General features: G+C 52.8%; 1 protein-coding gene across 1 annotated transcript; it reads right to left on the bottom strand.

The window, feature by feature from the left end:
• Window positions 1–212: 212 nt before the first annotated feature.
• On the bottom strand, window positions 213–5379 carry APOC1 (apolipoprotein C1). The gene is made up of 4 exons (XM_033223615.1): window positions 5219–5379; window positions 5007–5084; window positions 3939–4074; window positions 213–389 (listed from the first exon to the last, which is right to left on the bottom strand). The coding sequence occupies exons 2-4, from the start codon at window positions 5062–5064 to the stop codon at window positions 332–334; spliced, it is 252 nt and encodes an 83-aa protein (XP_033079506.1). The 5' UTR covers window positions 5065–5084; window positions 5219–5379; the 3' UTR covers window positions 213–331.
• Window positions 5380–9970: the final 4591 nt, after the last annotated feature.

Below are 9970 nucleotides of genomic sequence, written 5' to 3'. Positions count from 1 at the left end.
AATAAGGCCCAGTTTGCAAGGTTCTTAGGAAGATTCTTTTGACACCATGGAGTTCAAACATCCTCAGCACAGGGCAAGGAGATGGGGCATTGGAGGACTTGTCAGGAGTCCCTAAGGTTCAGCTCCTGCCCTCTCCCGCACCCCCTACCCTCTCTGGAAGCCCCTACCCTCTCCCGTAGCCCCTTCCTCAGAGTAAAGAAGCACTCAGGAGAGAATTTTCTATAGGATTTTTATTGGTGGCACCTGGCGCCACATGGAGGGCGTCCTCAGCACAGGCGTTGGGGTGTGGGAAATTTCAGAGCCCCCTCCTGGGATGTCACCCTTCAGGTGCTCATGAGTTAATCTTGAGTTTCTCCTTCACTTTCCGAAATGTCTCTGAAAACCAGTCCCTGTGGGGAGGGATAAGGAAGGGGGTCACTGTGTGCAGCTCCCTCCCAGGCTGTCCAAATTCTACCTGCTACCTGACTCCCACCTCTTCCCCTTCCTGAATCTCCATCCCCACTGCATGTGGGATTAGGAGGTCTGCTGGGCTGGGTGGGCCAACTTCTGTGCTTTGGTTTCCCAGATGGACCAGAACACATTGAAGTCTAAACACTTTACCCTTAGTTGGGCGTGGTGGCTCACGCCTGTAATCCCAGCACTTTGGGAGGCCAAGGCAGGCAGATCACTTGAGGTCAGGAGTTTGAGACCAGCCTGGGCAACATGGTGAAATCTCGTCTTTACTAAAAATACAAAAAATACCATGCGTGGTATTGCACACCTGTAGTTCCAGGTACTTATGAGGCTGAGGTAGGAGAATTGCCTGAACCCAGGAGGTGGAGTTTGCAGTGAGACCAGATCGCACCACTGTACTCCAGCCTGGGCAACAGAGCAAGACTCCGTCTCGAAAAATAAAAAAATAAAAAATAAGACCAGGTGCGTGGCTCACACCTGTAATCCCAGCACTTTGGGAGGCTGAGGTGGGTGGATCAAGAGGTCAGGAGATTGAGACCATCCTGGCTAACATGGTGAAACCCCATCTCTACTAAAAATACAAAAAATACCATGCGTGGTATTGCACACCTGTAGTTCCAGGTACTTATGAGGCTGAGGTAGGAGAATTGCCTGAACCCAGGAGGTGGAGTTTGCAGTGAGACCAGATCGCACCACTGTACTCCAGCCTGGGCAACAGAGCAAGACTCCGTCTCGAAAAATAAAAAATAAAAAATAAGACCAGGTGCGTGGCTCACACCTGTAATCCCAGCACTTTGGGAGGCTGAGGTGGGTGGATCAAGAGGTCAGGAGATTGAGACCATCCTGGCTAACATGGTGAAACCCCATCTCTACTAAAAATACAAAAAATTAGCCAGCGTGGTGGTGGACACCTGTAGTCCCAGCTACTTGGGAGGCTGAGGCAGGAGAATGGCATGAACCCGGGAGGCAGAGCTTACAGTGAGCCAAGGTCGCACCACTGCACTCCAGCGTGGGCGACAGAGCAAGACTCTATCTCAAAAAAAAAAAAAAAAAAAAAAAAAAATTTAAAAGTAAAATAAAATAAAATAAAATAAAAAATAAGAAATGCTTCATCCTGGCCTGGCTTTCAAGGCCGGTCATCTCTTGCTACCAACCCCTTATTTTTTTTTGAGATATAGTTTCGCTCTGTCACCCAGACTAGAGTGCAATGGTGCTGTCTCGGCTCACTGCAACCTCTGCCTCCCAGGTTCAAGTGATTCTCCTGCCTCAGACTCCTGAGTAGCTAGGACTATAGGTGCCTGGCACCACACCCAGCTAATTTTTGTATTTTTAGTATACAGAGGGTTTCATTATGTTGAGCAGGCTAGTCTTGAACTCCTGACCTCATGATCCGCCTGCTCGGCCTCCCATAGTGCTGGGGTCACTGGCGTGAGCCACCGTGCCAGGAGTTTTTTTTTTTTTTTTTTTTCGCCTTGTCACCCAGGCTGGAGTGCAGTGGCACGATCTCAGCTCACTGTAACCTCCGCCTCCCGGGTTCAAGTGATTCTCCTCCTTAGACTCCCGAGTAGCTAGGACTACAGGCATGCACCACTACACCTGGCTAATTTTGTATTTTTAGTAGAGATGGGGTTTCTCTGTGATAGTCAGGCTGGTCTTGAACTCCCGACCTCAGGTGATCCGCTTGCCTTGGCCTCCCAAAGTGCTGGGATTACAGGTGTGAGGCACTGTGCCTGGCCTCCAAACAATCTAAGTTTAGGCCTGGCTGGATTTTTTGATTCCTTCCTTTTTCTTTTCTTTTCCCTTCCTTCCTTCCTTCCTTCCTTCCTTCCTTCCTTCCTCCTTCCTTCCTTCCTCCCTCCCTCCCTCCCTCCCTTCCTTCTTTCTTTTCTTTCTTTCTTTTTTTTTTTTTTGTTGTTGTTGTTGTTGAGACAGGGTCACATTCTGTTACCCAGGCTAGAATGCAGTGGCACAAACATGGCGCACTGCAGCCTCAATCTCCTGGGCTCAAAGGTTCCTCTTGCCTCAGCCTCCCAAGGAGCTGGGACTGCAGGCGTGGGCCACCATGCCCGGCTAATTTTTTTTGTATTTCTAGTAGACACGGGGTTCTCGCACTCCTGACCGTCTCGGCCTTCCAAGGTGCTGGGATTACAGGTGTGAGTCACTGTGCTCTGCACATTCTTCACTGTTTTATTCCCCACGTTGAAACAGTTTCCAACACTTAGCAGATGCTCAATAAATTTTTTTTTTTTTTTTTTTTTTTTTTTTTTTTTTTTTTGAGACGGAGTCTTGCTCTGTCGCCGGGGCTGGAGTGCAGTGGCCGGATCTCAGCTCACTGCAAGCTCCGCCTCCCGGTTCACGCCATTCTCCTGCCTCAGTCTCCCGAGTAGCTGGGACTACAGGCGCCCACCACCTCGCCCGGCTAGTTTTTTGTATTTTTAGTAGAGACGGGGTTTCACAGTGTTCGCCAGGATGGTCTCGATCTCCTGACCTCGTGATCCGCCCGTCTCGGCCTCCCAAAGTGCTGGGATTACAGGCTTGAGCCACCGCGCCCGGCCTCAATAAATATTTTTTAAGGAATGAATGACTCTCTAACTTGCCAAAGGGAGCAAGGGTGGGTTTGATGATGTATTGAGCATCTACATGTACCAGACACCCTGTAGGCCCTCTCCTTTACTTCCCCACAGAACCACCAGTTTATAGGAGAGGAAACTGAGGCTGACAGTAATGACCCTGTCAAGATCACACAGGAAGTATGGAGTGCTACGCCAGCCTGGGGACCCAGGTCTGGCCAAGCTTGGATCCTCATTTTCATTATCTCACAACACCATCTTTTTTTTTTTCTAATAGAAACAGGATCTTACCACGTTGGTCAGGCTGGTCTTGAACCTCTGGGCTCAAGCAGTCCTCCCATCTCAGCCTCCCATACTGCTAGGATTACAGGTGTGAGCCACTGTACCTGGGCAAGACTATCTTTTTTTTTTTTTTTTTGAGACAGAGTCTCATTCTGTCGCCCAGGCCAGAGTTCAGTGGCGCAATGTCAGCTCACTGTAACCCCCACCTTCCTGGTTCGAGCAATTCCCCTGACTCAGCCTCCTGACTAGCTGGGATTACAGTCGCACGCCACCACACCTGGCTAATGTTTTTGTATTTTTAGTAGAGACAGGGTTTCACCATGTTGGCCAGACTGGTCTCGAACTCCTGACCTCAGGCAATCCGCCCACCTCGGCCTCCCAAAGTGCTGGGATTACAAGCATGAGCCACCATGCCCAGCCCAAGACCATCTTTTAAAATGTGGCCTGGATGAGAGTCAGAGAAACTGTCCCTGAAGTCTGAGCACCCTGAGATCTAGCTGTGTGACCAGAGGGACGTTGTCAGCCTCTCTGGGACTTGTTTTTTTTTTTCCAATCTGTTCATCTTGGACCATCCTCCAGGGCTCCACCCAAAACCACCCTCCAGCCCTCCTGTGCCCTGGGAAGGGTTCTAACCGTGTCTTGGCAGGAAATTCACTCTGTTTGATGCGGTTGATGACTTCCCAAGCCTTGTCCTCCAGGGTGTTTCCAAACTCCTTCAGCTTATCCAAGGCGCTGGAGACATCTGGGGCCCCCTGGGCTGGGGCTGGGCCTGCCAGGAATATGGGCAGGGGTTCAAAAAAAATTTTTTTTTTTCTTGAGATGGAGTCTTGCTCTGTAGTCCAAGCTGGAGTGTAGTGGTGTGATCTTGGCTCACTACAACCACCACCTTCCGGGTTCAAGTAGTTCTCCTGCTTCAGCCTTCCAAGTAGCTGGGATTACAGGTGTGCACCACCACGTCTGGCTAATTTTTTTTTTTTTTGAGACAGAGTCTTGCTGTATCTGCCAGGCTGGAGTGCAGTGGTATAATCTCGGCTCACTGCAACCTCTTCCTCCCGGGTTCAAGTGATTCTCCTGCCTCAGCCTACCGAGTAACTGGGACTACAGGTGCGTGCATCCATACCCGGATAATTTTTTGTATTTTTACTAGAGACGGAAGTTCACCATGTGAGCCAGGCTGGTTTCGAACTCCTGACCTCAAGTGATCTGCCCACCTCGGCCTTCCAAAGTGCTGGGGTTACAGGCGTGAGCCACCCTGCCCGGCCAAAAATTTGTTATTGGAACCACCTTAGGATGGGATCCTGGGATGGATAAGGAGATCTTTGGGGATCATGTGGTTAGAATGGGGAGGATACTGGAGTGACCGCGTGGGGCTCAAGCCGCTGGGAATTGCCTTACTCAGCACTGACCCCTCCCAGAGCCCCCCATCCCGCTTACCCACTTTCAAGGCTGTAGAAGCAGGACAGCCAATCCCAGAGGTGTGGGCGTAAATACGTCATCGGTTGCTAGGGCTCTCCTGGGCAGATTTGGCGACTGCCGAACTGAGCCTGGGCGAACCTGGAGACCCACCCGACCACGATGGGGCAACCACGACCCAGAAGGGGCCCCAGAGCTCTCAGAGGTCCTCTAAGCCGGGACCCAGGCCTGTAGCCACCTTCACTCTTCCAAAAGTCCAACTCCGCAATTCTCCCATCCCACTTTTACCTTCCAAGACCATCGACAGAACCACCACCAGGACCGGGAGCGACAGGAAGAGCCTCATGGCCGGGCCGGAGGGGCACTCTGGAGGCAGAGGGAGGGGTGCAGGGGATCAGTGGCACCGTCCTCCCTCCCTCCTTCCCACGATCCCCTCATCTCCTTTTTTTGAGTGCTTGCAGAGTGGAGGCTGATGTCCCTCCCAAGCACTCAGCACCAACCTGAATCCTTCCTGGAGGGCTGGTGTGGGAGGTCCCGGCCCGCAGGACTTTTATCAGGCTGGGGAGGGGGCGGGGCAGGTTAATGTCGATCTCCCTCCTCCTGAGCCTGCCTCCCTCTGTCCACCCACGTTTTTCTCCTCTGTCCCTGGCCCGTGGGCGTTGGGTCAGGTGGGGTCCTGGGCACTTCCTTTAGCCCCAAAGCCCCTTACGGTTCAGCACTCTCACCTCCCAATCTTCCTGACTCTGGGGGGTCCTCAGACTACCATAGTCCCTTTCCCCACTCAGAGGACAGCCTCGTCCTGTCCCTGTGGACATCTGCCCTCGGGGCCTTCCAGTAATAACCCTGTGATCTCCACCGCCCCTCATTCACACCATGTCCCTAGATGACCTCTTTCCCCCACTTTCCCTCTCTTAGCAAGCCTCCTCAGCCCCAACAGCTTTTCCTTTATGTTGCTGGGGTCTCAGTTGGCCCTGCACTCCTACCCTGCGTGCCACCTCCAATTTCTTTCAGACCAGCCCTTGAAGCACCTCAGACCACCCTGATATTCTCTGGGCTATTAAGTTGATGGTTCTGTCTCCCTTTTTTGTGAAGGGGTCTCCTTAGCTGGACGACACTGTAAATACCTCACCTGCATTAGCCAGGTGTGGTGGCTCATGCCTGTAATCCCAGCGCTTTGGGAAGCTGAGGGAGGATCGCTTGAGACCAGGAGTTCGAGACCAGCCTGAGCAATATAGGGAAACCTCATTTCTACAAAAAAATTCAAAAACTAGCCAGGTGTGGTGGCACATGACTGTAGTCCCAGCTACGCAAGAGGCTGAGGTAGGAAGATTGCTTGAGCCCAGGAGTTCAAGGCTGCAGTGAGATATGATTGCTCCACTGCATTCCAGCCTGGTGGGACAGAGTGAGACCCCATCTCAAAAAATTAAAACCCTCAGCTGAAAAGTTCTGAGTGTACGCCCCTTCCTCCCTTCCACTGGGCCTCAGCCCCTTTGCCTGACTACCTCCCCCCAACACTTTATCTGCTCTTATTCACCCTCTGAGGCCCCTCCTGGCACCAAGCCTGCTTCCCCCCATCACCACATCCGTCCCCCAAGGCTGGAGTCCAATTCCTTCCCCACCAGCTGCCTTTGACCGCCAGTGACCTTGGCAGCTGGTGGGGAGGGTGTCCTCGGCCCAGCCTCAGACTCTAGGTTGGCTGGCCTTGTGCCCCCACAACCACGTGTCAGCCTGGCGGTAGGGGGATGGTTGTGAAAGGGACGGCATAGACAAGACCCTGGCAGGATTGCAACATCCCTCTGGCCAGTTCAGAGCTTCCAATCCCTGTCAGCCCCAGGGGGCCCCCTACTTCCCCAAATGAGCCCAGCATTCCCTAAACATCCACCCAGATGTCTGCTTCCCTGACCCCACAAGAATGAAATAACAGTGCTCCTGCGTTTCCAGCCTCATCCTCTCCTCTGCTATGGGGTTTCTGTTTTCTAGATGGGGAAACTGTCGCCCAACCAAGAACATTCAGTAGGGCTCAGCGAGGGGCAAAGATGGAGGCTACTGGCTGGTTGCAGTGGTTCATGCCTATAATCCCAGAACTTTGGGAGGCCGAGGTGGGCGGAACACTTGAGGTCAGGAGTTGGAGACCCGCCTGGCCAACGTGGTGAAACTCCGTTGCTACCAAAAATTCAAATGTTATTCAGGCATGGTGGTGCGCACCTGTGGTCCCAGCTACTCAGGAGGCTGACGCAGGAGAGTCGCTTGAACCTATGAGGTGGAGGTCCCAGTGAGCCGAGATTGTGCCACTGCACTCTAGCTTGGGTGACAGAGTGAGACTCTGTCTCAAAAACATAAAAAATAAAAAGAAGGGGCTCTTTGTCCTTCTCCTTCCCAGGCTCCAGGATGTCTCTCTGGATTGTTGCTGGATCAGCTCCTGTCCCATACGACTCCCTGCCAGCCTTTGTTCTGGAACCTCCTTCCCATCCTTGTATCACCTCTGGATCTGACTGGGGATGTAGTGAGATAGGGTGCCCTGTCTGCTTAGACGTCTTCATAGGTCGGCTGGGCGTGGTGGCTCACACCTGTAATCCGACCATTTTGGGAAGCTGAGGCAGGAGTATCTGCTTGAGCCCAGGAGTTTGAGACCAGCCTGGGCAACATAGTAAGACCCCATCTCTAAAAAAAATTTTAAAACATGGCCGGGCGTGGTGGCTCACACCTGTAATCCCAGCGCTTTGGGAGGCCGAGGCGGGTGGATCACCTGAGGTCAGGAGTTGGAGACCAACCCGACCAACATGGTGAAAGCCCGTCTCTACTACAAATACAAAAATTAGCCTCGTGTGGTGATGTGCGCCTATAATTCCAGCTCCTTGGGAGGCTGAGGCAGGAGAATTTCTTGAACCTGGGAGTTGGAGGTTGTGGTGAGTCGAGATGGTGCCACTGCACTCCAGCCTGGGCGACAGAGTGAGACTCTGTCTCAAAAAAGAAAGAATTAGCCAGGTATGGTGGTGGGTGCCTGTGATCCCAGCTACTCAGTAGGTTGAGGCAGGAGGGTCACTTGAGTTGGAGGCTGCAGTGATCTATGATCGTGCTACTGCACTGCAGCATGGTCGACTGAGCAAGGCACTGTCTCAAAAAAAAAAAAAAATTCTTATAGGTGAGAACTCAAGGTTCGACTCTTTCGGTGGCAGATGTGACTGATGCTGATCCCCTCATTGACATCTGGGGAAACCGAGGCTCTGAGAGGGTGCTGCTCCAGCCCCTGGACACACGGTGAATCAGCAGCAGGCCCAGAGGACCAGGACCCCTGCCTGTGAGCACACTGACCCTTCCCCTCCTCACTCAGCCCTGGTGAGTCATCTCCAGAGTAGGGGAGCTGCCTCCTCGTGGGTGATCAGAGCAGCGCCAGGGAAACCACCGAGTTCAGGATGTGCAGGAGCCAAGGCGGGCAGAGGGACATGCAGACATTGCAGCTGGCCCAGGAGATACAAGCTCAAGTCCTGGCCTGTCCCCCGTTGGTGGGAACCCTCCTCCCCGTCTCTGAGAACTGAGGGGGTGGGAGGGGAGGAGAGTGCCGGCGGCTCCTAGGCTTCCGTCCAAGCTTCCCCTCTCTGAGCGCCAGCTCTCATCTCAGCATGGGCCTGGTGCAGACTTTGACAAAGGAGCCGCTCCCTTCTCTTCCCAGCCTGGACTCAGTACCCAGTAGGCTTGTTGGGAAACATGAGGGGTGGACATCACAACTGGAGGAAAGGATAGAGAATGAGGGATGGTCTGGGTGAGGTGGTTCATGCCTGTAGCCCCAGCACTTTGGGAGGGTGAGGCAGGCAGATGACTTGACGTCAGGAGTTCGAGACCTGCCTGGCCTACCAAAAATACGAAAATTAGCTGGGCGTGGTGGGACACCCCTGTAATCCCAGCTACTCTGGAGGCTGAGGCAGGAGGATCTCTTGAATCCGGGAAGTGGAGGTTGCAGTGAACCAAGATCACACCACTGCACTGCAGGATGGGCAACAGAGCGAGACTGTCTCAAAAAAAAAAAAAAAAAAAAGAGAGAATGAGGGTTGGGCAGGGAAGCCCAGTTCACAGCGGGTGAAGGGACAGCTAGCTCAGAGGGAACTGGAGAAGCAGAGGGCTCAAACCAAACCGAGCGCTGGAGCGAGAAACCCAGATGAAGGGAGTTGGGGGTAGAAACAAGCAGGCCAGGGAGAGAGAAACCGTAGGAGGAAGAGATAAAAGATAGAGGTGGAGGAAAACAGGAAGCCAGAGTCTCCTAAGGAGAATAGGGAGACAGAGGGGCGGGGCGGGGTGAGGGGTGGGAAGGAGGCAGATATCAGATAAGACTGGAGGAGAGGAGGGAGAACAATGACAGCAGAAAAAAATAAAAATGGCTTCATAATAAAGGCACCAATCTCAGGTCATTTGGAGTTGCAACTCTGAGGAACAGGTATTAGGTTGGGCAGGCCGGGCACGGTGCCTCACACCTGGAATCCTAGAACTTTGGGAGGCCAGTGGGGGAGGATCGATTGAGTCCAGGAGTTTGAGACCAGCCTGGGCAACACAGTAAGACCTTGTCTCTAATAATAATAATAATAAAAAGCGGGGTGTAGTGGTGCTAGCCAGTAGTCTCAGGAGGCCATGGTGGGAGTATCGCTTGAGCCCAGGAGTTCCACATCAGCCTGGGCAACGAAGCCAGACCCCATCTCCACAAACACACACACACACACACCCCCCACAAATTAATCCTGGTGGTGTGCACCTATACTCTCAGCTACTGGAGAGGCTGAGGTGGGAGGATCACTTATCACTTGAGTCCAGGAGGTGGAGGCCGCAGTGAGCTGCGATGGCGGGTGACAGGGTGAGACTTTGTCCCCCCTGCAAAAAAGAAAGAGGGGCAGAGGCTAGGCATGGTGGCTCAGGCCTGTAATCTCAGCCCTTTGGGAGGCTGGTGAGTGGGTCACTTGGTCAAGAGTTTGAGACCAGCCTGGCCAACATGGTGAAAGCTTGTCTCTACTAAAAATACAAAAATTAGCTGGGTGTGGTGGCATGAGCCTGTAATCCTAGCTATTGAGGCAGGAGAATCGCTTGAACCCAAGAGGCAGAGGTTGCAGTGAGCCAAGATTACGCCACTGCACTCCAGCCTGGGTGACAGAGCCAGACTCCATCTTAAAAAAAAAAAAAGGCAGAGAGAAAGATACAGACATGCAGACACAGACAGAGAGGAGGGAGCTGAGAACTATGTGGCCAGTGTGCGGGCAGAAAGAGAAACT

Source organism: Trachypithecus francoisi, unplaced genomic scaffold, assembly GCF_009764315.1.
Source record: "Trachypithecus francoisi isolate TF-2019V2 unplaced genomic scaffold, Tfra_2.0 Lachesis_group12, whole genome shotgun sequence".
Lineage (NCBI taxonomy): Eukaryota > Metazoa > Chordata > Mammalia > Primates > Cercopithecidae > Trachypithecus > Trachypithecus francoisi.
Note: the sequence above shows the minus strand (reverse complement) of the source record. Positions and strands in the feature narration are given on the sequence as shown.